Source organism: Lepidothrix coronata, unplaced genomic scaffold (genome assembly GCF_001604755.1).
Source record: "Lepidothrix coronata isolate B3197 unplaced genomic scaffold, Lepidothrix_coronata-1.0 Scaffold24, whole genome shotgun sequence".
NCBI lineage: Eukaryota > Metazoa > Chordata > Aves > Passeriformes > Pipridae > Lepidothrix > Lepidothrix coronata.
Window position 1 is genome coordinate 1,879,438 of NW_016690204.1, and position 27,876 is coordinate 1,907,313.

The 27,876-nt window shown below is 46.2% G+C and overlaps 1 protein-coding gene across 2 annotated transcripts in view; it reads right to left on the reverse strand.

Moving 5' to 3' along the window:
• The window catches only part of XPO6 (exportin 6), a 54,545-nt gene that overhangs the window by 13,989 nt on the left and 12,680 nt on the right, over positions 1 to 27,876 (reverse strand). Inside the window, exons 2-12 of one of the 2 annotated variants that reach the window (XM_017808713.1) lie at positions 25,416 to 25,506; positions 23,652 to 23,764; positions 20,796 to 20,993; positions 18,058 to 18,217; positions 17,604 to 17,681; positions 11,593 to 12,046; positions 8,350 to 8,476; positions 7,509 to 7,618; positions 4,276 to 4,384; positions 3,424 to 3,513; positions 1,333 to 1,402 (exon numbers count right to left, since the gene is read on the reverse strand). In XM_017808713.1, the coding sequence (XP_017664202.1) occupies positions 1,333 to 1,402; positions 3,424 to 3,513; positions 4,276 to 4,384; positions 7,509 to 7,618; positions 8,350 to 8,476; positions 11,593 to 12,046; positions 17,604 to 17,681; positions 18,058 to 18,217; positions 20,796 to 20,993; positions 23,652 to 23,764; positions 25,416 to 25,506 (1,600 nt within the window). Of the gene's footprint in view, positions 1 to 1,332; positions 1,403 to 3,423; positions 3,517 to 4,275; positions 4,385 to 7,508; positions 7,619 to 8,349; positions 8,477 to 11,592; positions 12,047 to 17,603; positions 17,682 to 18,057; positions 18,218 to 20,795; positions 20,994 to 23,651; positions 23,765 to 25,415; positions 25,507 to 27,876 lie in introns of both variants that reach the window. The other variant, XM_017808712.1, reaches the window with a different exon arrangement.

The following is a 27,876-nucleotide window of genomic DNA, read 5'->3' on the forward strand; positions in this document are numbered from 1 at the left end:
GGAAGCTACAGGAAATGCAAAGTTTATTCTAATTACATTACAATCATTCTTCTTAAGTTAGCTTGGTGGCAGGTCACAGTTCAGATGGCAGCACTGTCCATGGGACTGAACAGTCCAACTGGGAAAGACAATTCCAACTGCTCTGACAACACTTCAAATTCCTCTTTAAGGCTGATAAAGATGTTCCAAGCTCTTTCAGCCTTTTATACCTTTATTTTCTTCTATATGATATTAATACTTACAGATAACCTTTTTGGTTACCTGCTGCCATCAGAAGTGATCCCAGCCCTGGAGAAAGTGGTTATCCACATTCCCTCTGCTGGCTACAGTTCCAGTGATCCAGCAGCACATTTGGAACAGTGAATTTGCTTCTGATGTCAAACATGTTATGTATTTTCATATTTCTCAGGTACAAGAAACAATCCAATAACTAGATCTGCCAATCTTCTTGCCCACACAGTCCTCCTGCTGCTCAGGTGTGGATATCTGGGCTCAAACACTCCAGAACTTTCACTAACAAAACAAGTATGTTCTGTAACATTACCTTTCAAAGAAAATCAGATTTTCTTTCCACTCACTGTATTTAATCTCAGATTAAGCTTTCAGCAACAACCTCTCAATTTTGTGCCATCAACACCAAAAACTGTCTGGACACAATCCTGTGCCAGGTTCTCTGGGATGACCCTGCTTGAGCAGGGAGGTTGGAGCAGGTGACCCACTGTGGTCCCTTCCAGCCTGACCCATTCTGGGATTCTGTGCTACAACCCAGGGCTGAATCCACACCTGCATCTGAGCTGCTGCTCCTGATGCAGCAGTGAACAGGGTGGTGCCACAGCACTAAAAGCCTACACATGGCTTATCCTAGGACTGAAATGATCCTAAAAGTGGAAGTATTTTTTCCAGAACTGCTCATACAACAACTGCCATTCTGCCATGTGCAGCAGCACTGAAAACGTGACAAATTCCTTTGCCGGTCACACCACAAAATTTCAATATTACTTTAAGCTCTCTTAATATCCCTCATGCAGATCTTACTACTATTGCTTTCCTTATTTCTCAGGAAGGAGCTGTAGTATTTGATGTTGCACACCTGCCCTTAACACACCTGGTATCTTTATTTCAAGCACTAGAACAAGGAAAGAACCATACCAATAAAGGGAAATCACATTATTAGATTTTTGTCTGCTGTTGGAGTTTAACTACCGAGCCACTACACACCACACGTGTTCAGATCCTCAATGAAATATGGAAGAAGAAACACCAAAGGAGGGCTTGAGTGTTTCTGCAATCATCAGTCAAAGAGTGAAGAGCAGAGTGTTGCACAGTGATTACCTGTCCCTGAAGTGACCACGAACTGCTGGAGCCCCAGATACACTTCCAAGTTATCCTGCAGAACCGGAAACTAGAAGAGACAAGAAACAAACGTGATTTGGGGCCTGGCAGACAGTTCACACCCAACTACTGATTACTCTGTCAGGGCAGAGTTTTCTGATTTCTCCCTAGAGCCTTCACACAGACATTAGGAGGAAGGGCAGGTTGCTGGGGCTCTGGGCTGATCCTGCATCCCGCAGCTTCCCAGGTCTTGGCAGCTGTCAAGAGAACAAAGATCACCACCCTGAAGGCAATTCTCTGTGGCAGCTCTTCTCTTCCCACAAATACCAGCCATCAGCCTATCAAGATAATGGTCTGACAAGTGGGAGTAAGGGCACAGCATGTCACCACTAGGAATATACAGTTGGGTGTACAAGCCAGCCCAAAGAGAGCAGAGGAATGGCAGAGTCTGTAGTGCAGTCAGTCTGTGCTGAATCCACTTCACCTGGATGTATCAGCTTCTCAGAATGAAGCTCTCAAAATACTATGCAACCAGAAAGTTGAGTTCAGTGCCTCTGACAGAGTAGAGAAAGGAAGCAGTGCAGCATTCTGCCAGCAAGCTGCAGGCTGCATCAGCTAAAACTCCATAGGGAAAACAGCCAAGGGAGCAAACAGCACAGTCCTTGTGCATCCTGCTGTGGGAACAGTGTAAGTCCAACTCCATCACTCAAGAGTGACAGCAAACATGCCAGGTCCTGGTGATACTTCAGCTGAAGAACATTTTTCAGCCCTTTCAGTCTGGCTCTATTTAATTTCTATAGCCAAAAGTCACCACATTCAAGGCAGTTGGTTTTATGGAAGTTCACTCCATCAGCAGAAGGAGCTGCAGCCCTTCTTTGCCCATCAGGGGACAGAGTAATGGCAACTTGCTGTCCACTGTTTTAATTATTTGCTACTGATGGCCTGCATCCCACAGCCCTGCAGACACTGTGAAAGCACTGTGACCTGCTTGAGAACCTCCCACATCACCCAGTACAACAAGAATGAACAATGCAGGGCTCAGGAAAGCTCTCCCTACCCAGTTTCCAACACGCTGTGCCTAATTAACAGTGGAGTGTCTTTGTATAACTGCTCAAGGGGAACTATTTAAAAACCCAGTGTTTTCCTCATGTGAATGTGTTACTCCAAGGAAGCCACATATGCTCTCCTCCATCTGACCCATATGTTCCCTGAACACTCCCTCTGTTTGTGCCTCCTGCTGGCTCACATTGTGCCACCACCCTGCACAGCACTTTCTACTTTTGTTCACTACTTCAGAGCTTCTAGTGCTTAGTTTCTTAAACAAAAATATCAATTAAAAAGGCACTTCAGGTCAGGCATCTTCTGCCTCTGCAGCAGCTCAGTTTCCTCTGCTTCTTGGGAACACGGTTCAGAGGCCAAGGTGTGTGGTACCCCCAGCAGAATTAATGCACTTGATCTGAGATCCCACTGCCCTTTCTCCTCCCATTCTCCTCACCCAGCAAAAACGCAGTGACTACTCCGAATTTTGGACTACATTTACAGCCTCAAGATCTCCTCCTCAAAAACTGTTGTGATGCTACAAACCCAGACAACTTTTACAACACCAAAGTTAGCGACAGCAGCACTGGCTGGAGTTTCTCCATGTTTACTAGATCTACTTCCCAATTGTCCCAGGCACTCTCTTCAGCATTTATATCTACCCTTTCATTTAAACAAAGATTCCACTCCTCTTCAAACCCTGATAATGACACTCATCTGCCCAATTCACAGGCTGCCTCCAAGATAAAGGCCAAGATAAACAGCAGGGAGGGGCTGCTGCCAAATGTTTGCACTTTGAGAGACGGGACTTTCTAAAGAGCTCAGTGTCCAGAAAGCTGGATTTAGACAGGCACTGGAGTACTCTCTTCAAAACACACCAAGAAATCCAACGAAACATTTTTTCTCCTTGCCAAGCTTTGCATCCAACCCCAAATTTCCCTACTTTTCTTGGCATTGAGGCATCTATCAAACAGCTTGCAACAAGCTCCAACAGTTGGTGCTCATCTCACACGGGACTTCTGGCCTGGATTAACTACTCGGATAAGTACTTACGAGTGTGGAGAAGGCATGAGTTGGCAAGAGCTCCATGACTTTGGCCACCACTTCCAAGCTCTGGCGCAAGTACCGCTGCCACTCCGTCTGCTGCTGCGGGGAGAGACACCCAGGTGAGGACAGCACTTCCAAAGGGAACAGAGCTCTGGGGACACTGGGAGGGCTTCATGGATGCCTGGGACTAGAGAGCTCCTTGCCAGAGCCTGGCTTTTGGGGACACCCAGATACTGAAGATACGATTCGAGACGTCTGATGGAGAATAATTTGCCAAGCTGTGTTTTGGGCACGTGTTTCCCTGGAGTGACACGGCACAAGGTCTCACTCCCAGAGCACAGCCACTGCTCAGATGACAAACATCTGTTCTGCAGCACAACCTGTCCTTCCAGGGCTCTGGCCTCATCCATTTGGCCACCTACTCCACTTTTACATTGATCAGTGTTAAGATGATCTTTACCAATACCAGCTTAGGAGAAATAAGCTTAAACAAAAGCACCAACAATATCTACAGGTTCAAGCTTTTGTCTCAGAGGTATTTCATCATTTAATTTCCACAGCAACCAGACATGGAACCTAATGTCTCTGACAGTCAGAACATAAGGATTTGTATTTCCCTCCCCCATCAGAACCAAGTTAAAATCAAAGGTTCTATCTTAGTGTGACTTTAAACACATTTTTGTTAAAAGCATTTCAAGGTGTTTTACCCCTCAAGCCCCACACACAATGGAGAGAAGAAGCGGCCGTGTGGCTTTGTACTCCAAAGTACAAAGTCTGGGAAAGACATTCCAGGTGCTAACAGTGCAAGAGTTAATATGTGGACCTGCAGCTTAGTTGTTGTTCAACTGTGCTCCTTACATCATCATCTAGTGTCTCGTCATCCAGCTCCTCCAGCTGTGCCTGGTTATACCTGAACTGGATCCGATTCAACACCTCTGTCAGCAACAGAACCAAGGCATCTTCGTACCTACAACCATGGAAGGACAGAGAAATAGTTCAATAAAACCCCTCCAGCAAAAGAAATATGTATAACAGAGGACAGTAACACCTCCTGGTGTTAAGGGTATCAGGTCATTTCAGATCACAAGGAAAGAGCCTTGACAATACCTGATATCCCTCTGCCTCTGAAAGGGAAAGGAAGGACTCTTAGCAACAGAAGCAGCCCCAGAGTTCAAAACAAGAAAGGTGGGAGCAGCTTGCCAGGAATAACAACAGATGTCCACGAACAGGAGGAACCAAGAGCCTGTTGTTGCCTGAGCTGCTCCTCGGCAGCCTCTGCTCTCTGGGCACTGAGCGAGGAGCAGAGGGACCAGGGCAGTTATTGCTGCCACCCCAAGGCTGTGTGTGCTGCTATCCCCCTTTCCCTACACTTTTGACGAAGGAATTCAGGCCCTTGTGCCTCCGAAACAAAGCCAGCACTTTTCCTGCTTTAGTACTGTAACACTAAAGGCACGTCACTGAAATATCCCTTCATGTCTGGGAGCCAGGAAGCTGGTACAGAGCACACGAGCCCCTCCTCCTCACTGAAAACACTGCCAAGCTGCAAAATCAGCACAGAGCCACCTGAGCATGCAATAACTCCTGGTGCCACAACACCAAAGTCTGGGATTTCAAGGGGGGTTGGTTTGATTTTTGTTTTGAAAACCCCCTTTCTCAAAGCAGCTGGGGTCTGATAAAAAAGTCCTACTCTTTTCTATGGTAAATCAGGTTGGGAAATTAGGCAAAGACTAAGAGAGAGAGATTCAGAGCATGATGCAACCGAAGTGTCAGCCCTGTCAGCTGTGTCACCACCAGGCAGCTGAAAGCTCTGTGCAAGGTGGTGTAACCCTGGATTTGGCAGCTTCTCTGGGAGTAAAAGTCGTGGCGTGTACAAAATGCAAAGTTTCTAAACCACAGAACAGGAAATTTCATCTGTGCTCCTGTGGTGTAACCACTTCCAGACTGCCCAGCTCAGCGTTCACACGGCTCAGGGAGTGCAAGGAGCTGCAGCTGTCACTAAGGGCAGGTAGCTCTGACAAACAGCACCAGCTCCAGCCACTTACAAGCCTTTTTATTTATTTTGCAGCCTCACCTATCCCCTAGAGATGCTATTTGTCACAATTTTCTCCATAACAAGCCGTTTGATAGGAAGACAATGAGCATCACACGTGGATGAAGAGGAGCAGAACACGAGGGCTGGGAGCAGCAAATTAGGAATAAATCATAAAGCTCAAACACAAACACCTACTTCTCAAGAAACTAAACCCCCACACTTCCCATGCTGAAAGGAAGCGCAGTCTGGTGTAAGGCAGTTCCACATTTCTTTGTGGTTATGATGCCATAACCAACTGCTTCTATTTGGTGTGCTCAGCTAAGCTTCCTTCTGCACTTGGTGGAACACAACATGGCACAAGCCACGGTGCTTTTAAACCTCAAAAACCTGAACAAGACACCAGATTTTTAAAGTGACAGCTAAGAGACTTTTATCAAAAGAGAGGCCCCCATTCCAGGATCAGCATCTGCAAGGAAGAGGTGTCAACCACTGTTGTAATTAATACACACAACAGGCACTGGGGGTAGCAAGTGGAACTTTCAACTCCCAAACACATCTGTATTTCACAGGAACACATCCTCTATTTAAACAGGAATTTAAAAATCCTAATTAAATAAAATAAATTCTGATTAATTAATTAGTTGTATGAGCTGCATGAACACTCTACTCAGTAACTCACTGAACACTCTGTAGGTGACTTACTCTGTGGTCTCTTTCTCTAATGTGTGCTAAAATGTGCTTTAAAATTTGCTAAAATGTGCTCCAGTTCTATTTTAGACTACAAAGGTTCCTTTCCTCTGGCTGCAAGGTTCACACACAGCACACATAAGTGACAGTTTCTCTACCCAAACTTGCTCGGTTTCAATTCTTTTGAATGAGAAACACTGAGGTTTACACTTATTATACTTCACCAGAAGTATACATTTACACCAGAAACAGAAAGGACTCAACCACAATACCCTATTCCTCACAGCCCTTGCATGGTGACCATGAAGTCTCTTCGCTGCTGGATTTTTTTGGGAAGCAAAAGGGATCCAGAGGAGAGGCTTGGGCACTTCCTACCATTTCTCACTCTCCACAATTCTTTTATCACAGAATCACAAAATGGCTTGAATTGGAAGGGACATTAAAGATCAGCTTGTTCCATGCCCCTGCCATGGACAGGGACAACTTCCACCAGGAGTTTATATCTCCTAATCCCAATTCTTCAGGCACTGCCTCCTCTATCCAAACCTCTCATCTGTTTTGTTCTAAACTTTGATGATTACAGCCAGAATTTTAGAATGTATTTATGCAGTTTATTCCCATTAGCTGCCCACCTGTCTGGAGTTCAGTGTTTCCTTTCTTGGGATGAACTACTGAGAAAATATTCAGCCAACCCATCCCTGGAATGGCTTCATTTCTCTTCTTCCATTTGGATTTGAAACATAATTTCCAGAACATAGGACGTGCCAGCTTGGCCACAGAGCTGAGTGAACATTTCCTGTCACTAATTTTTGACAAATATCACAGCTATGTGAAATCCTTCCCTGTGAGGGTGTTGAGGTCCTGGCACAGGTTGCCCAGGGAAGCTGTGGCTGCCCCATCCCTGGAAGTGTCCAAGGCCAGGTTGGACGGGGCTTGGAGCAACCTGGNGCTGCCCACATGTCTGGAGTTCAGTGTTTCCTTTCTTGGGATGAACTACTGAGAAAATATTCAGCCAACCCATCCCTGGAATGGCTTCATTTCTCCTCTTCCATTTGGATTTGGGCTTCTGAAACATAATTTCCAGAACATAGGACATGTGCCAGCTTGGCCACAGAGCTGAGTGAACATTTCCTGTCACTAATTTTTGACAAATATCACAGCTATGTGAAATCCTTCCCTGTGAGGGTGGGGAGGCCCTGGTACTGGTTCCCCAGGGAAGCTGTGGCTGCCCCATCCCTCAAGTGTCCAAGGCCAGGTTGGACAGGGCTTGGAGCAACCTGGGCTAGTGGAAGGTGTCCCTGCCTGTGGCAGGGTGATGGAATGGGATGAGCTTTAAGGTCTCTTCACATCCCAGCAGGTTCTGAGCTCTCACCTGTTGAGCACTGCTTCTTTGTCTGCCAGGCGACTTTTAATTTTGCTTGTCAAGTAGTCCAAGAAGAGTGTCCAGATGTCCAAGCAAGAAAAGTAACCTTCATGTGTAGGCTGAAAGACACCACAATTCACAATGAATATCATGAGGATTGATTTCATACAATGAAAATAGAAGTTAACATGTACTTCAATCCATGAGAAGATCTTCTTGCTTTATTGACACATTTCTAGGATGTCACTGGAGAGATTTAGAGCTGTCAGAAGATAACCAAGAACTTTTTACAAGAGTAGGAACCCAGGAATTACAAGGTTGGGCTCAGAATTAACCCATTTCAGTGCCTAAATGGGCTCCAAGAGAGCTGGAGAGGGACTTTGGACAAGGGCCTGGAGTGCCAGGACAAGGGGAATGGCTTCCCACTGCCAGAGGGCAGGGTTAGATGGGACACTGGGAAGAAACATGGACCAAAAGCCAAGAGGTTTGTTTTTTTTTAATAAAAGTTACAAGAAAGTCACAGATTCAGGACAAAGAACAGCATCCCCAAACACAAAACAAGAAAGCTAGAGAGACTTTTCCAGACAGCATTGTCCATTCCAAGGACTAGAAAAAAATTAAAGTAGAAGCAAAGTTAAACATCAGACAAGTTGTTCTTGCAGGGTAACTACACGTGACCTCTGTTTCCAGCTAAATCCAAGAGCACATGAAGCCATTTCCAAGTCCCCAGTACCACTGGGGAAGTGCCAGTAAGACAAGGTAATAACTGCTTTTAACTGGGGCAAACAAGCTGGCCCCGCTGAGCAGGACAATAGAACAGGCTGGGAAAAATGACAGTGTAGGGCTGTACCTGATGGAAAGTGTATTTGAACAGCAGTGCCAGGAATTCAACCACTGGGAACTGAGAGTAGGATTCGATCCTCCGCAGGTGGACGCTCACGAAAAGACGGAGAAAATCTGTGAACTTCTCAATGTAGCTACAAAGAAAAGAGAAAACTGAGAAAACGGGGAGGATGCCACGAGGAAAAGCAATTTCACTGAAACAGCAATAAAAGTCACTCAAAATCCTTTCACTAAGAAGAAACTTACAATTAACAGCCAGCAAAACAATTGAAATATAAAGCCCTACAGCAATTACCTACAGGACGGGCAACCCTTCATTGCTTTAACACCTGGAACAGCAGAAAAGACAGTCCTGTCAAAAGCAACTTTAATATTCACACAAATATCATTGAGTTCAACCAGGCCTGCAAATAAGCACAATCTCCCCACCCTAGAGAAGTAATTGAATAGCAAAGGTGGTCTTGCTGATGGATGTAGGATAAGTGAGATGAACTGTACTGCTGAGGAATCCAGCAGGAAGGTAATGCAGGAATCAGCAATACAAGTGTTACATTTACAGGAGGTGTGGGAGAGTTGGGAGCTGGAAAGGACAATTCCTTCTGCAGTGCAGCTATCCAAGACTTCCTGAGCTGAGCCCAGGCTTGTGACTGAACTGGGCTATAGAGAAATCTTCCTCAGAAGCACGGAATTAGTCAGTGGATGGACAGTGCACGTCCCAAAAGAAACCTGCCACCAAAACTCCAGGGAGTGCAGCAAGAGCACGACCTCAGTGAAGGCACAGAAGGTTCTAGAGGGAGAAAGGGCAAAGCCCACAATGGGGTGAGCTTTTACTGGGGAGTAAGAACACACCCTGCACAACGTGAGCTTTATCAAGGTTAAAAATCATCTTCAAATCTATCCATACAGAAAAAGTTTAATACTCCATTGCAGCATCACACACACACAGTGAGATCTCCAGCAATCCAATGCTAAGTCCATCCTTCCCACTGCAAAAGTATTTCAGGCTTTTCTTTTAAACAAAAGTTGGGCTTAGCACAGTTTCAGACATGCTTAAACAGCCTGGTTTTACTATACTGCCTTGCTCTTCCCTTCTGCAAACTCCTTGGGGTTTTTTTTTTGGGGGAATCCCCTCTCTTTCTAACAAAAACTCCCTCAAGAGACAGAGGCATTTCCAACTAACCCAGAGCTGCAGCACTGAGGGTTGTTCTAAGCCTACAAAACCACACACCACTTTGAATATGCAAAAAAGATTCAGTTCCTTTTTTATGTGGCACTGTCTACTTGACAAGAAATCACTGAACACACCTGATCACAGATCAAACACTTCAAAAGCAAAGTCAGTAAAAAGAAATAGAGTCCAGACTCAAACACATCCTTCATACTTTTAATTTTTATTTTCTAAACAAGCTGTGACCTAAGACCAGTGAAATTCTTCCTTGCCCTGAGCTCTGCCAGCCCTAAAGCCCCTTCTCCAACCACGGAGCCATTGCTTGGATCCTTAGTAGCCACTTCCCATATTTTGGGATCTTCAAAGCCAAACACAAACAAAGAAAAGGCAGTGTAAACTTACTCTTTCCTGGGCTAGTCTGGCAGTTCCAAAGTGCTCAGACCACACTGATCCTTTAACAGAACAAAAATAACCAGCACTACGAGAGGAAGGGAAGGAAGGGACCCAGGGCTTGCAGGTTCTGAGGACACCCATCTACTGAAGGTGGTTCCTCCAGTGCCAATTTTGTTCAGGATTTTGTTAGTCCAAGCTGAAGTGACATTTTCAGGCAGTAAGTTTAGTTTTGGACATTAAAAAAGACAAGGAGGAAAGAAAGTTCCACTCCTCCAGAAGTCAGCTAGGTTTTTCCAGCTTCCAGAACATCTTAGTTCCATCCCTATTTCAGACTTTGGCAATGAATAAACAATTCCTGACACCACCAATCCCTGGGGATAACATGTCTAAGGAGCAGAACGTAACGATACGGCAACACCATCTCTGCCAGGGCCAACCCAGCCACAGAACTTCCACTGAAACTGGCCCCACAGGCTGCTTGAGACTTTCCACAGAAGAAAGAACACAGTTAAGTATGAGATTGGGGGTTTCCAGGAAAGCTTTTCTGCAGTCCAGACGGGAACTCCTGGATTCTCTGCATATATCTTGTACACAGAAGGTGGCACATTCCTACCCATGTCATTTCTAGGAAGTGAGGGACACTGAAGTCAGAGCAAGTTACCACAAAAATGAGCAAGTAGAATTCCCTCTTAATCCAGATCTGCCATCCCAAAGTTATTTGTGTGTCTGAAGGCATGGAAAAAGATTTTTACAGAAGAAACACCCAAGTCCTCTCTGCATACAGACCCACAGCTTTGTCTAAATGGCTTTTTTTCTTGTGTGGAAATTTATTTCCACCACCACATACCCACAGTAAGACACTCAGCACATTCACACAGTCGCAACCTCTTTGCCAATGTCAGCACCAGCCTTCCCTGGCAGCAGCACCAAATCACCACCTCTTCCACCACCCTGCCAACACAAGGGTTCAGCCACTCAGCACAACAGCGAGACAAATCTCACCTTCTCTCCTACAAGCAGAGGAGATAAAAGCACTGGATATAAAAGAGTGGAGCTGTTTCAGGGAACAAAAGATGGCAGTAACTCTCTGGAAAATGAGAACATGCAGCCTTTCAAAGTGCTGCTGCTTCCCTGCTGCCTTCAGCCAAGCATGTGGACAAACTCAGTGGTGGAGCCACTGAACAGAGCTCCCCAAGCTGTATTTTGCTTTAAAAGAAGTAAAAATAAAAAAGGATCAAATATGGCCATGGTTCAGTGAAGGACAGGAAACCACTACTGTTCTCTTTCAAGTCATGACTGGCAGAATATATCCCCACTTTGTGTTTGAGTTTGGGCAGAGAAGGAGGGCAGACACTGACCAGGAGAGGGGACACTGCAGTGCCTTCACCTCACTGAGCCTCTTCTGTGATGTTACAAAAGGTTCAGCTCTTGTGCCACCTTAGACCTGCAGTCAAACAGCATCGAACGGGGGGCAGGGGAGGAAGAGGACAGGAAAGAACACAAACCTGTGCCACCATGGTCCCTCAGCAAAGTCAGCCCCTCACCAAACCTGACCTGTGGGCACCTACCTCTCTGCCTGGCTCCCCTAGCACAGCACTCTGAAAAAAAGGCCATTAGACACACAAAATAATCCAGAAGGTCCTTTAGAAAGCACGAGGCCCTGGCTCTGGGCTGCTTGGCTGCTCTCACCTCTCATCCAGCTCCTCCAGCCGGCTCTTCACCGTGTGCGCGTTGTTCTCCTTGGTGATCTTCTGCAGGAGGTAGAAAGTCTGCTGGAACATCCGCAGCAAATACTCCTCGAACTCCATAGGCACACAGTTCTTGGACATGAGTTCGTTGATGCAGGACATGGCCAGGACCCCGAGCCGGCCCCGCTCCTGCCCCAGCACCGAGTTCTGGCTGCTGCCGTTGACCGAAGGCATCTTCCGCGCGCGGGTGTCGCAGCCGAACCGGGCGAAGTGGAAAATGGTGGTGAGGAGGGAGGGGGTGATGCTCGTGGACAGAGGGATCCAGCTGAAGAGGTGTGCCAGGCACTCCAGAGCCAGGGAACAGATATATTCACTGTCTGTATCGAGGATGGGGATTGGCTGGTTCAAGAGTTTGGCTGCACTGGGACTCTGCAACAGGCTACTCAACAGGTCACCTGGGGGAGAAACACATGGAAATCAGGGCATGGACACTCATACTGCCAGTCCCAGCTGTCACAACCAACCAGGGAATAAACTCTGACCAGTTTGCTGGGTTAGAAAGCCACCATTACTTTATTCAGTGCTGGGAGCAGGGGCATAGCTCCACAAAACGTGCATGGCCAGCAACCAAACACACCAGATTATAGTCAAGAAACGTGTACATATTTCACTTCTCTTACATATTCATCCTATTCCTGAATACATGCACATATGCTAATCACCTCTGTGGACTTACTTGGATATGAGTAAGGGTCTTTTGAGGGTCTTTGGTGGTCATTTAGGAACATCCCATTTGCCAGATTTCCCTTTTATGGTTACAGATCTCCTAATGAAGATCCTTGAGACTATCTCAAGTATGAGGTCAGGTCATGATGTACTCCTCTTATCATTCTTTGCCCTGACACACAATCCTTGTTCTCAAAACTAAGACATCTGCTAGTACATATTAATCACTGATTTAGGGATCAAACACTATTTTGCTAAAGTTAAAAGAATTTTCCAACATCTTCCCCCCCTGCTGCATAGATTACTTTTTAAAGAAACATAACTTGTTTGGGAACACAGCTGGAAAGCAAAACCCACCAGAGCGTCTGGTTGCCCTGTGCAAGGCCAGGAGCTGGACTTTGATGACCCTTGTGGATCCCTTCCAACTCAGAACACTGCACGAGTCAGCAAGTTGGTCTGAGATGAACTGGTGATTTCTGTATTCAGGAATTAGCTTCACACAACCCTTCTGGCCTCACTAGGAAGGACACTCACACAGTATTTTGGAAAACAGCAAAGGCACGGGGTGGATTCTAAAAATCTATTATAAAATTCTCCCCCCTCACAAGGTTGAGCATCCCTGGTGTAAGCTTGGCACAAGTTCTCTGGCACATCCACGTTACACTGAACCTTGGCAGAGAGGCTTCTGCTTCCCTGTGACACTTGTGGGTGATGTAAAGGCAGATGTTCTGGTGTCAGACCAAAAAGCTCCCTCGGTGCAGCACCTTCTCCCAGTGACCAAAACCCCCAGCAGGCACAGATCACACTACCCAGCCTCCAACCACCCAGTGACAAAGGCTTCCCAAGGAAGAGAAAATTTGGAAAAATTCTACACAGCCTCAGGATTTATCCTCCATGACTTTCTCCACTCTCCAACTGAAGCCACAGAAGTTGAATATTTGCAATATCCTGTGACAGTTCCACAGCTTCACTACAAAGCTGGTTTGTTTGGGGTATGTCAGTGCTAGTTTCATTTTCTACCTCCTGCACCCAAACAGGGAACAGAAATAACCTCTGTACTCATCTTCTACATGTCACTCTCTAGGTTCCTACTACACTTCCTCACTCTCAATTCAACAGAACGAAGGTTCTACTTCTGCTGTTACTTACAGGGAAGCTGCTCAAACCCCTCAATCATCTTTACCACCCTTCTACAAAGCTTTCATTGCCACTCTGCACCTACTGATACAGGAAGAGCAGAACTGCAGCCACTACTCGAGGTGCAGCCTTAATTCCACAGAGAACCCCAGCAGGTACCTATTTTTGACTGCTACTGATCCGAACTTTCTGTAGAATGATCTGGTGTGATGCTCAGAAGTTAAACCTGCCTGCTCCAGGGTGAGCTCCCCCCTCACAGCAAGAGGGCACCATTTCCACTCACCTTTCATCTCCCTCCTCTAACCAACCCATCAGCAATCCAGGCACTCCCTTATCCCTGATGGCCTTTGCTTTCTCGAAAGCTTTTAATGAGAATCCTTGTGGAAAATTCTATGGAATCCAAGGGACACCACCAGCCAGGCTGCTCTTCCCACAGATGCTGCCCATAATCTCCAAGCTTCCACCTGCTGGAAACTCACCTTCCCTCAGGTTGTTCAACACAGTTCTCTTCAATGAGTACAAACAATCTCTTTAAAAATCTGGCATTTGCTACACTACAGAATTTGAAGTTCTCAGAAAATCTGAGTGATTCTTTCATGAAAGTGAAACGACCCAACAAAGAGCAGCACAAAATTAACAGGTATGATTTACTGAGCTGTTTCCAAAGTACCCAAGAGCCTGAGTGATGAACAGACTCCTCCTAAGTCTCCATTTCTCATCAAGATTGATGTCGTACATCAATAAATTCATAACTCCCTATCATACCTTACCTTTGCTTCTTTCTCCACAAACTGAAGGCATCACGTGGCTTTGGCTGAATGAGACAACCCTGCACTTTAATCTTTTCCCTGAAGCAGCCCCATGGTGACACTCACACCTCTGCAGATGCTGTAGGGCAGGAGCTGCTCACACTGTGCTTTTACAGACCTCATGGAGTTCAACGAGGCCAAGCACAGGTGCTGAAGAAGGGTCAGGCCAATCCCAAGCACAAATCCAGGCTGGGGGGGAAGAATGGATTCAGAACAGCCCTGGGAGAAGGATCTGGGGGTGCTGGTGGGTGAGGGGCTGGACATGCCCTGGCTGTGCTGGGATCCAGAAACCCCCCGTGCCCTGGGCTGATCCCACAGCGTGGGCAGCAGGGGAGGGGGGATTCTGCCCCTCTGCCCCCTCAGGTGAGACCCCCCTGCAGAGCTGCCTCAGGATATGGGGGAACCAACAAAACAAGGACATGGAACTGTTGGAGAGAGTCCAGAGGAGGCCACGGAGATGCTCCAAGGGCTGGAGCCCCTCTGCTCTGGAGCCAGGCTGGGAGAGCTGGGGGGGTTCACCTGGAGAAGAGAAGGCTCCAGGGAGACCTGAGAGCCCCTTCCAGGGCCTAAAGGAGCTCCAGGAGAGCTGGAGAGGGACCTGGGACAAGGGATGGAGGGACAAGCCAAGGGGGAATGGCTTCCCACTGCCAGAGGGCAGGGTTAGATGGGATATTGGGGAGAAATTGTTGGCTCTGAGGGTGGTGAGGCCCTGGCACAGGTTGCCCAGAGAAGCTGTGGCTGCCCCTGGATCCCTGGAAGTGTCCAAGGCCAGGTTGGATGGGGCTTGGAGCAACCTGGGCTGGTGGAAGGTGTCCCTGCCTGTGGCAGGGGGCGGAACAAGATGAGGTCCCTTTAAGGTCCCTTTTAACCCAAACCAGTCTGGGATTCTGTGATTGTTTTAAATGTCAAGCAAACTCCAAATAAATCAATGAGAATTAAAGATTCTCACCTTTTAATCCATTAACACCAGAAAAAAATTCGGTCCTTGTAACTCCCAGCTTTGCACCCAGCTAAATTACTGAAGCTCTGACTTTAAGGGATTTTAAGTGTCTTTGCAAAAAGGTGACAAATGTACAGGATCAGCTGCACTTACGCTCAAGGAGAAAACTGTCAGGGCCTGGCTCTGCAGCACCAAACATTTCTGTTACTCATCTGTTTGCCATACATCAGTGAATACGCCTAAGGCAGGGATTCATCACCAAATGTGCTATAAATCATGCAAAGACAACATTTGGAAGCTAAGATTATTGCTGAGTAAATGCTATACTGATGCAATAACTCAAATGTTTTCCAACGTGGGACATTATCAGAGCTCCTTTGCTTAAGTGATATGAGAAACGAGTCTGTCTTCAAGTACTATTTAAACCCTGTGCAAGACTTGCAAGGGACCATTTCACTCTGTGCAAAAAAAGCAAGGAAAGGTTTTCCAAGACCCTGAAGAGATTTGGGCTCTGATGGAAGATATTAAACATTTATAAGGACTCTGGAGCTTATTTTGCCTCTTGGAACAGCTCTAATTTCACCTGAATGTATAGAGAAAAGGGTGGTGGCCTCATCTAAGCAATGAAAAAGTTGGAGAGTCACCAGTAAACAGGAGGATTGTGCTGCATGAATGAAGTCCTTCAGGGAACACAGAAAGTGGGCAAGCAGTGGATGAGAGGGAAGCAATTGGTGCTCCTTTTGGAAGTAGTGGAATCATCATCCCTGGAAGTGTTCAAAAGCCATGTGGATGTGGCACTTGGGGACGTGGTCTGTGGTGGCCTTGCCGGGTTAAAGATTGGACTCAGTCTTAGGGGTCTTTTCCAATTTTAATGATTCCATGAGTCTGTGACTTTAAGAACTTGAAGCACCAACAGCTTTAACATGGAGAAAGTGCTTAAGACACAGCACAGAAAAATAAAACAGAGTTTCAAACGAACAGGTTTGCACAGGCAGGACCCAGTGAAACGAAACCTGAACCTCTAAAGGAACTGTCAGTGTGGTCCTGATTCTGAGCAATTATCTTGAAAACACTCTGAGTAAAAAGTTTGTTTGTTTTCCCTGAGAGGGGAGAAAGGGAAGGCCCAGGACAGAAATGCAGCCTAGTTTCAGTTTGAGAAATACGATCCCAAGTCACGAGGTGAACACACAGGTGGATAAAAGCTGCCTCAGCACAAGCCCCAAGGGACTGAGGGACATCTCAAACAGGCTTCAACGACAACCAGCCCAGACTTTGTTCCACTAGTGTCCTCTCCCAGCACCACTTTCACTACTGCCAAGTGATACTAGAAGCTTTGATCTATTCTGTTAATATTTCTTGTTCAAACTCTTCCTACCTACAGCAAAATCCACTCCCCTCCCAACCCAGAGAAATATTTATTCCCATTACAGTTTATATTTTGTATATAAATATAAAAGTGACTTATGCTCTTCTACAGGAAAGAAGCACTTGAAATTTTGCTCAAACTTCAATGTGAACGTTTTAATACCAACCAAAACATTCACAACAACTGTCTAAATCTGACTGGTGCAATCTGGCCACAGGGAAGTCATCTGCAACTCCTAATTCACCGTTTAAGGTCTCGAACATAAGTGAAACGTGTGCCAAGTGCAAGGATGCAAACATATGTTCTCCACTTTGAATGTAACTAAGAAATAGGTATGTAAATGAGTTTAGATCAGATAAACACCCACACAAAAGCCTAACAGGAATAGGTAGAAAACAAACTTGCACAATGACGTGCTCTCTCCAACTCCCTGACTGGAGGGTGCAGCAGGTGGGTGTCAGGCTCTGCTCCCAGGGAACAAGGGACAGGAGGAGAGGAAACGGCCTCAAGTTGTGCCAGGGGAGGTTTAGATGGATACTGGGAAAATGTCTTTCCTGAAAGGGTGGTCAGGCACAGGTTGCCCAGGGCTGTGGTGGAGTCCCCATCCCTGGAGGGATTTAAAACCCATGTGGATGTGGCACTTGGGTACACATGCTACTCAGCTGTCAGTCCTCAGGAATGGCTGGACTCGATGATCTGAGAGGGCTTTTCCCACCTTAATGATTTCACAATTCCAACTCGCTGGCACTAGAGCATTTTGCACTGACACTCCACAAAGCTTTCTGCCCTCTGAGGACAACAAGCAGCTCTCTGTGTCCTGTTCACTGAGGTGACATTTGCAGTGGGGCATCTCCTGCAGTGGAAACTGCTTCTTCCTGTAAGGGGTTTTTCTTTCCAATCAGGAATTTTGTGGCCTATGAAAAGCTCTAGGAAAGGGTTATTACAAGACGTTAGACAGCAAAGGAAGGAATCTGTGTGTGATATTGCAGGTTTAAGTACCTGGAAATACCACCCTGTAGCTCAGTTTTCCTTACCGCTTTCTCCTGAAGTCGGGGATGGTGGCGGAGTGGCAGCAGTGGCACTGTGCTTGTCCCAGATGCTCTCCAAAATACCTGGCCAAAGAGAGATTTTTCAGAACAGGCTGCTAAAGACAAACTGATCTAACAACCATGGCACAGAGCGCAAGAGAACTTCAGCAGAACACGCCTGTAGTGCTGCGAGAAGGAACATCGTGTGTAAAAATTTCTTTGGTAATTTCTTTGGGCTCACTAAGAGAAGACAACCTCCACCCCTCTTCCCAGACAGGACATATGGAGCCCTGCACTTGCTCTGCTACACAAGCTGGCTCATATTAAGCTGCCCCAAATGCCTCAGGGTAGAGCTGAGTGTTCAAACTGCAGGAGCAGCCCACGTGTTGCTTCGCTGCACCCCGAAAGCGCTGGCTCAGCAGCACTTCTGGGATGGTGAGGTCGGGGCAGGAACTCGTACCTGTGAGGAGCCCCAGCACCGTCTGCACCTGGTCCAGGAGCAGCTTGCGCAGCTCCTCCTTGCGGGCCACGCTCAGGTCCTCCCGCGGGCACGCCAGCTCCTCCGACGTCGTCTTCAGCATGATCAGCCCCAGGGGAGTGGTCACAGGAGACTGGATTAACTGAGGAACACACGAGTGCAACACGTGATGACAACAGCCAGCTGGCAGACAGCACCACTGACACACAGCACCACTGACACACAGCACCACTGACACACAGCACCACTCGCAGTTAACAAGTGCTCTGACACTGGGGGAGTCTCAGCTCCTGCAGTTTGCACAGCTGCATGTCGAGGGGAGAGAACTGCAAATAGTCCATTTCCCCAGACAGTAATCTGTGATGTTGCAACAGTTCAAGCCCCATGGGAATCCTTGGGGTTTCAAGAGAGCTTTCATAATGCCATTGCACACATTCTGTGTTTACCAGTAAGTTTGTTCCTTCTGCTGACATCATCAGTCCTCAGAGTCACCTCAGCACCAGCAGTGTCACCACACTGCAGCTCAGGAGCCTGCACCATCAGCTTCCCACTAAAAATACCAGCCCCACACACACCAAAAGCTGCAGCCAGGATCAGATGCCACCAGAACACAGCAGGGGGATACAACCTCTCCTTGCACCTCAATTGCATCTCAAACTGAGAATTGTGTTTACTCTGCAAAGAGTAACTTCCACCGCATGCTGGAATAGGACTGGGGAAAAAGATGACTTTTGCCTTCATTAGCCACTGATGAAAGACTCATTCAAATGGGACAAAGTTTTATTTCCAGCTGAAGGACAGCTCTGCTCTCCACTGCTAACCTGAAACATCCAAAGTGATTTATGCACGGCTCCCTCTGGGAGAAAAAACTCCAAAGCCAACCACAGTTACTGAAACTAATCCTTGAAGCCATAATTCTGTAATACAGGCTGACTTTGGTCCTGATCTCCCTGACCCACCAAAGCAGAGCCAGGCTGAGTTAACACTGCTAAGAAGACACGGTTTGGTGAAATATCTGGGGAGAAAAGAGCCCATCTAAAAGCTCCTCGTCCGGAGGTACACGAGCTTGGCTTTTGGAAAGGAAGGCCCATGGCACAGGAGCAGCCAGGTGAAGAACCAAATGAAACACACCACTTGTTGGTCAGTTGTGAATAGGCTGAACATCATCTCTCTGAATACTTTCTGACAAATCCCAGAAGTTTGAGCAATACTAGGCCCTGACACTGTTTAAAACAAATTTTAAACCCCTAAGGAAGCAACGCTTTCTCTGTAGAATGACTGGATTTGCATAATGACAACAGAATAGTCCAATTTATTTTTCTTCTCCACCCCTGCAATGGTTCAGTAAAAGGTATGGAGACTATTCAGAGTACTGAGATACAATTTAATGCTAAATAATCAAACAGTTGCTTCAAATGATCTCAGAAAAAAGTCTTGAGATAGGACTCATCTGCAATTCTAAAAGCAAGTCATGCTGCTCCTGTGCTCCTCTTCATTGTTTTCAGGCCTTGGAATTCACTATTAGCGCTTTTCTTCCACTTCCTCTGAACATTTTTGGAATGTGTCTGCTACATAAATTAATTTATGGGAACATTTCCCTCCATAGCTGAGTTCACAAGGAGAGGCTTAGGGATAGATTTCTAAAGTGAGCTCTGCAATCCCTTAAGATAACCCTCAGAGTGCTAGAAAGGCCAGTGGAACTCAGGAAGCAATTCAGTTCAGATCCAGGTGAAACGACAGCCAAAACAACAAGTATGGACGGTCATCTCAAAATATTTAGTGTCAAACTGACAATTCAGGCAAAAATTGTAGCATGTTACACCACAGGAAGCTGTCTGAGAAGTGATTACACCAGTTACTAACAAGTTCTGCAGACAAGTCAGTATTTTTTTTTAACTTTGCAATTAACACTAAAGCCATTTCCCTTAACAAATAAACTCCTGACACTCAAGGACCTGGATTTAAATCGCTGTCTCGTGGCTTGGCTGTGGGCTTTGCTGCATTCAAATCATGTCATTATGTCAGCAGAAAAAAACCGTGCAGCACTTCAGTTTACACTCAGCCTTTTTAAGCTCATTAGGAACAACTTTAAGGAACCTGGAGACAAAATACTCAAATCCAAAGAGGTTTACACCAGCCTGGTCAAGCTCCAGCAGCAGTGAGCTCTTAACCTGGCTCAGGATTCCCTGGGAAGATGCTGACTTACAACCAAAATTCCAATTAATGGCACTGTCTCAGTCAGGATCCTCTGATTCATATTCGAATCTTCCTGCAAGAACCTTCTTAAACACCCCACCAACATTCCATTAGTGACTTTACACAATGAGGTACCTGAGATTTTAGGGTATCTTTGGCTACTGGGTGAGAAATCTCCAACAGCCACGTTGAGAAACTTCACCTTTGAAAATCACCCAGTGACACATCCATAGTTTTACTGACTTTTTTCTTTAAAGAACAACCCACAACTCCTATATTTTCAAGAACTACCTCATAATATTTGAAATTCAAAGTTTATACTTGTTTCACTCACATAACTAGAAAGACATGCAACCTGTAGGAATTTAAAGGTTACCCCAAAATTAGAAAGGAAAAGGAATTTAAAAAGCAAGTTTGGTTTTCATGTAGTTACTTCATCTTCATCAAGGGAAGCCACTACTTGAGGAAACAAAATGATGTTTCTGGAGGGAAAAATTGGTTTGGTTCATGGGTGGACATCTTACCTGCAAGATGTTGGTGAAGAAGTCGTGGTAGAACATGGGCCAGTCCTGGCGGCCGATGTCCACGATGACTTTGCAGAGCTTGTTCCTGATGAAGTAAGGCAGAGTTTTGTGGTGAGCCAGCAGGAGCTTGGGCAGGCAGCTGCGGATCTCCATTTTGTCTTGAGAGGGGACCCCGAGCCACATCTTATTGATCAGGTTCTGCAAAAGAACAGACAGAGCTCCCAGATGAGCTCACCTTGGACGTGCTTTACTGAACCCAGTGAGAGAACGTGGACACACAGAACCAGGGAATCACAGAACGGTCTGGATGGGAAGGGACCTTAAAGCTCATCTTGTTCCACCCCCTGCCATGGGTAGGGACACCTTCCATTAGCCCAGGTTGCTCCAAACCCTGTCCAACCTGGCCCTGGACACTTCCAGGGATGGGGCAGTCACAGCTTCTCTGGGCAACCTGTGCCAGGGCCTCACCACCCTCACAGGGAAGAATTCTTTCCCTCCTGGAGCCCCTTTAGGCCCTGGAAGGGGCTCTAAGGTCTCCCCAGAGCCTCCTCTTCTTCTGAGGTTGAACAACATCATGCAGGGACAGAGCACTAGCATGTCACCATTTTAACTGGTTTTTGGTCAAGCAGAACTAACTGGTAGTCATAGAACTATTTCCACTATCTTTTAACCCTGGACATCCAGATTTTCCCCTTTAAAGGGGAAAGCACAGCCTCCTATGAAGCAGGAAAAGGGTGAAGCAAGTTCTGTTTCAGATGGCTCTGATGGCACCCAGGTGTCCTGAAGCTGAGCTGGAAGGTCACTGCAGTGACTGCCGGGCAGTGACAAGGCACCACTGGAACAAAAAGCTTTTAGTCCACTTAAAGCCAGAAAAATTCCAAAGGAAGGCACAGTTGCAGATTGCTTCCCTGCCACGCTACGATCCCATTTAGGGGCTCTGGAGCATTAGGAGCGGAGCCTCTTGGAATAACCTACAGAGGAGGCTTTTACTGAGACACATCCACAGTAGGAATGTTCTGTACAAAGGCACCACTTCACAGCAGAGAGGTACACAGGGATATTTATACATGAACTCCTCAAAGAAGTTGGTTTTGGGGTTTTCTAGCAGAGAAGATCCAAAAGGATTGTTTAAGAACAACAATGACCCAGCAATTGAGGGTTCCTTGATGCAAGTCCAGAAGGAGAGTTTCAGAAACCCCAATAAAACTGGATGTTGCCTTAGCTTTAATATCTATCTTTCAATGATCACTGTGTTTTGTCCTACTCCTTTAACCTGACAGTGGCAGCTTTCTCCACCTACAAATGTTTTGGGGAAGATGTTTTCTTTTCCAAAAGCAGGAGGTGAAAACGGTTTATCTGGAAGGGTCCAGGAGGAGTTTTATTCCAGGTTCACTTTTAACTTTCTAAACAGTCTAGAAAATACAATATCCTCAAGAAGTTTTGGGAATGATCCTTGTGTTTCCACACACCCTCTGACTGACTCAGCACTCATGGACAGCTGGAGATGGATGTAGCTGCAGGCTAGGACTGACCATGGCTCTGAGGACCAGTTCAACGTGCAGCACTACAGCAGTTAACTTTGGAAATTCAAGCTCCTCCATGGAGAGATCCTAATCCCTCAGCTGGGCTGTGGAGTTCTGACCCTCACTCTATACTCGGACAGTGGTTTCTTTATTCTGGGTACAATCAGGTTTTTTTAAGTCCTACTTCCTTTTCCCCTTCCAGGGAAGCAGAGGCTCAGTAAACAAAACTCAACTATGAAGTTGAAGGGACATCCACACAGGATGACCACAAGGGTCATTGGAGTCCAACTCCTGGCCCTGCACTTGTTTTCCTCTTCATGAAAATCAGTTTAATTTTTGCAGGCTGCTGTGGGACACCCATCCCAGAGCAGGGAACAATTCCCATGCCATTTTGTCTCCATCAGCCCTCTTTGAGGGGAAGGCAAATCAGATTGATTTTGCACATCGAGTCCAGACTCTCTATGCAATCCCTAATGAATAAAGTGAATATTTCAGTAAAGAAGTCAACAACAACACAGATAATCTGTCAAACCAACACAACTTTAAGAGCAGAGTTGTTTGTTTTACCTCAAAAGTGGCTCACTGCAAAGGCTACAAGCTGTGATTCAGAAGCTCAGCTCAGAGTGCCCACCCAGCAGGAACACAACAGAGGCCACAACTGGACCAGGGTGAGGTGTGACATGGACCAAACCCCTGGATATCCTTAGGGAAAGTCACTTGAGAAATCAGTTGATACAACAGAGCTGTTCACAGAATACTTCTGTTTCTTCCAGTAGACACAGAGATCAATATCGAGGCTTTTAACCCTAATTTTGTTCTTTTATAAATAGGTGAAGGGTGGGATGTGGCCACCTAAAAGAGACCTCACCTCTACAACCAGCACAAGTTTGCAGGATGTAGTTCAAGACCATCAACCACAACGATGAAATGTCAGAAAGATAAAAGCATCTTTGTCTTCCCTCTCAGCATTAAAGTCTGCAGGAGCTTGCAGCAGGTAATCACACACATATTTCTGATCATAAAAAGGGTATAAAAACAATAACTCCCTTAAAAGCGTCGTGCAGAAACTCAAGCAGCCTCTGAAACTGGAGGTAATTTTGTACTTAGAGATGCCAGGAAATGAATTCTTCAATTTGTGTACAAAGATTCATCTTCCCCTACTCTTAGCCTGCCATTAAGCAACCTCTCTAGCAGAGAGCAATAATAGCATTCTTTATCTCTGTACTTACCAGGGCTGCCCTTCTAGACAAACATTTCCCCCCAAAAAATCGATTGCCAGATAAAACTGCACCAGGCAGAAGATGCACTGAGCAGGCAAGAGCTCCGAGCTCACCTCAAACACAGTCAGACTGTACATCATCACATAGTCATTCCTCGTGCTGGACAGGAAGTACAGGCAGAATCTCCAGGCTCCAATCTGCTGGGCAAAGTTATTTAAAAGCTCCTCTGCAAAAAAAAATAAAGTATTGTTTTAAAATGTACTTTAGTTTTAATTTTAACTTCAATGTAAAACATTACATTAAAATTCCCAAGCTGTAAACAAATCCCTAACAGTGTGTAGTGACAGCACAGTAACACACTGAGCATGGAAGAGACTCCATGTTCAGGGAATGGTTCAAACAACCTGGAGGAGGAAAAAAATATAATAAAATCACACTCTAAAGTATTGAAAGCAATCTAACGAGAGACTTTAATGAAAACGAAATAGATGTGTTATTTTAGAAGCAGTTTTGACATAACTACCACAGCAGACTAAGAGCTGAATATTAAAACAAATCACACAAAAATTGTATTATGAACATTACCATTTTATCTATAAAAGCCAAAAGTGGTGATTTCAGAGCACTGTGGAAGAGTAGGAACATGTTAGATCACACACAGTGTTCTAAAACCACCTTTTCTAAATGCAATTGCTTCAAGAGCAAGGTCAGTGTTTCAAGAACCTCTCTGAACACTCAGGTAAGGATTTGGTCATCTCACATCCAGTGACAATGTGCCAAAAAGAAAAGCCATAAGGGCTGTTTTACAGGCTAAGCAAATTTAAAGCTTAATCAATTTGTTTCTTTCCTGCAATTTAAGCAGGAAAACAAGGAATACAGCTTTTCCACAGCAGATCTCCACCACGGGAAAAAACACAACAAAACAAAATCCTTGCCTAGTTGTTTATTTTTTACAGGATTTCTGGGACAAGGATTCATGCTGATCATACTTTTGGCACTAAAGACAGCAGAAACAAAACAATCCCAGAATGGTCTGGGTTGGAAGGGACCTTAAAGTTCATCTTGCTCCAGCCCCTGCCCTGGGCAGGGACACCTTCCATTAGCCCAGGTGAATCCAAGCCCTGTCCAACCCAGCCTTGGACACTTCCAGGGATCCAGGGGCAGCCACAGCTTCTCTGGGAAACTGTGCCAGGGCCTCACCACCCTCACAGACAAGAATTTCTCCCCAGTATCCCATCTAACCCTGCCCTCTGGCAATGAGAAGCCATTCCCCCTTGACCTATCCCTCCATCCCTTGTCCCAAGTCCCTCTCCAGCTCTCCTGGAGCCCCTTTAGGCCCTGGAAGGGGCTCTCAGCTCTCCCTGGACCCTTCTCTTCTCCAGCTGAACCCCCCCAGCTCTCCCAGCCTGGCTCCAGAGCAGAGGGGCTCCAGCCCTTGGAGCATCTCCGTGGCTGTTTGAGAATAAAAGGAACCTGACCCTTTACAGCCACCAACCACTGGCACCCAGAGCACCTGCAGGACCTCTGCTGGCTTTCAGGACATATTTAATAACACCAGCCAAAGTGAAACCTTGCTGTTTATTCCTGCTTGTCACTTCCCATTAACTAGGACAGCCTTCTGCTTTGCATTCCTAGTGTTGAAATCCATGCTCCACCTCTGTGCAGCGGTTTTCCAGGACACAGAATCCAACAACGTACAGGAAGAAAAGAATGTCACTGACGTATCATTTACAGGACCTGCCATGGGTCCTTTGAAACCCAAGCCAGACAAGCCTTGCCTTCAAGTCCTGCAACAGCAGGAGAGGCTTCAGGATCAGACACAGCTCTTCCATCCCCAGAACACCAAGGGGACCAGCCCAGAAGCACCATGAACTCACCTATCTCGCGTTTTCGCTCGTTTGTCGTGCAGTTGTGGAAGAACTCTGTCATCAGACTCTCCAGAGCCCGCAGCGAGGCCTCTTCCGATGCCTGGGGGCGACATTTTAAGGAAAGAGTTAAAACTAACTCCCACTCTGACTCGTACTCAGGAGATGGGCATTAGGTGTCATAGATGCACCCAAAAACCAACAGGAGCAGAGTGCAAATAAGCTGGAATTCAAACTGCTCATTGGTGCCAAGGAGCAACAAGATTCGTCCACTGCAAGTGAAAGCTTTGGATGTGAAGGACCATTTGCTCAGCTCCACTAACTAATGGCAACAATCCCGTTATTTTGGTGGCATTTAGTCATTTCAAGTCAGTTAAGTAGTTCTCACTAAGACAGCAAACTCAAATAAAGATCCTTTCAGATGTTTAGATAACAAATATCATGACATGACAGGAAGCATGAACTCTGAGAGCACTTTTGTTGGACATCAGGAGGAATTTTCTTCACAGAAAGGGTTGTCAGGCACTGGATTGGGCTGGAGTCCCCATCCCTGGAGGTGTCCAAGGAATGACTGGACACAGCACTCAGTGCTCTGGGCTGGGTGACAAGGTGGGCATCGGGCACAGGTTGGACTCAATCTTGGAGGTCTTTTCCAACCTCAACAATTCTGTGATTCTGTGACCCCTGACACCCGTTCCTGTCTTTGCCTTGGTGCCATCCCGCTGCTCAGGAAGCAAAAACCTGAAAGATTAAGGAATTTCCCACACTGGGAAAAGCAATATACAAGTATTCAGCAATTTGATACCAGAGGAACATCCCCCAATCCTCAAATTTAGCTTTTATTATTGGAAATCATCAGTTATAGCTCAGTGTTTTTAAGTTCTAAATAAAATTATCAGGATTAGCACACAATCATTGCAGGGTCACCATAGTTCAGGAGCTCTCTGGAGCTGGGATGATTTTATTCTGGCAAGGTACCAGCCTTAGAAAGAGTCCTACTACAGTACAGACCACACCATTAGCTGTGCTTCTCATGTTTTCAACTCATTCTATTGCTAATAAACGCATCGAGATTCGAGCCCCAACCATTCTCTGCACAGGAACAAAGTCAACTATTAAAGAAAACTGAAAGTTCTGCCTCAAAAAATGCCAAAACAGAAACAAACCCCACGCCTGCCAGCCCTCGGCAGAGATGAGGATGTGAGGCAACTTGAGAAACACTCCAGGCTCCTGCTAGTTCCCACTTCCACAAAGAGCAGTTTTCCCAAGGGCCAAGCAGCAGGAGACCCTCCCCACTAGATTAAGCCCCCAGGAAAACCAACTCAAGCAAGAGCTCTCCAACAGAGAGATAGCAAACCCCCAAGAGAAGTTTCCAAACCTTGGGTAGATCAATTTGACACAAATCCCCCCTGTTCTTGCACCCCACTTTCCACCAGAAAAGATCAAGATCACCTCAATTCACAGAGAACTCTCAGTTCTTCACAGGATGGCAGAGCTCCATCATCTCTGGAGAGTTAATTGAATCCTTCTTCAGGAAGAGTAGTTGAGATAAGTCGATTTTTTTCCAAGACTCAAGATTTATTTCCTACTTTTGGAAATAAATTACGGAGTTCTCATAAATCTTGAGCATCTGCCACGTCCTCCATTGACTTCAGCACTGAGATTTGGAAGATGACAGAGCCTCCTCCTAGGAACACACTTAATCTTTCACAGCAGAACACACCATCGTGATGTTCAACATGTCAAAAGCACAAAAACAAACCAGAGAGCACAACACAAACATTTAATGCAAAAAGCCCAGGCTGTCCAGCAGCCAAGGCCAACTTGGGCACAAAGAAACAGCATGACCTCCAAGATTGTTTTCTTCTCTTGTCTGACTTCTCCCAGCTGTCCCAGAGGACAAAGGTGAAGAAGGAAAAATTGTCTGAAGTAACCAAAACCCAGCCCAGGATTGGCTCTGCAAGCAGGAGCCTCCCAGGTCTTCCCTACCTGTGGGCAGAGCAGGTACATCCCCTTCTAGCCATGGGCTGGGTTACAAAGGATCTGTGTTTGCTGATGCCTTTGGGGATTCCTCAAGTTAACCAGATCCTGGAGCACGTGGTCATCACCCACCTCGCCAGCAAAGGCCCTGATAATGAGGCCACTGAGATAACGAGCTGCAGGGGAAAATCCCTGCACCCAGACAGCCCAGAGTAGATGAGTGAGACTCCAATCAAGGTAGAGCTGTTGGAGGACCTGTGGCTGTACCTGCTGGAATATTTTCTCTGTTATTGCTCATGGTATTGTGACTTTGCCTTCTTCTAGGGTTCTGTGTTTACTCTGCATTGAGGAAAAGGGCAGGAAAGCACCACCACTGTCATGAAGAGAATGCCATGAATCCTGGCATGGAGCAGCACAGGTACTAAGGATTGCTTCAGGACAAGATCCCATCCCATGGGCAGCCAGAACCAGCAAGGTGCAGTTCAGTTTCTGC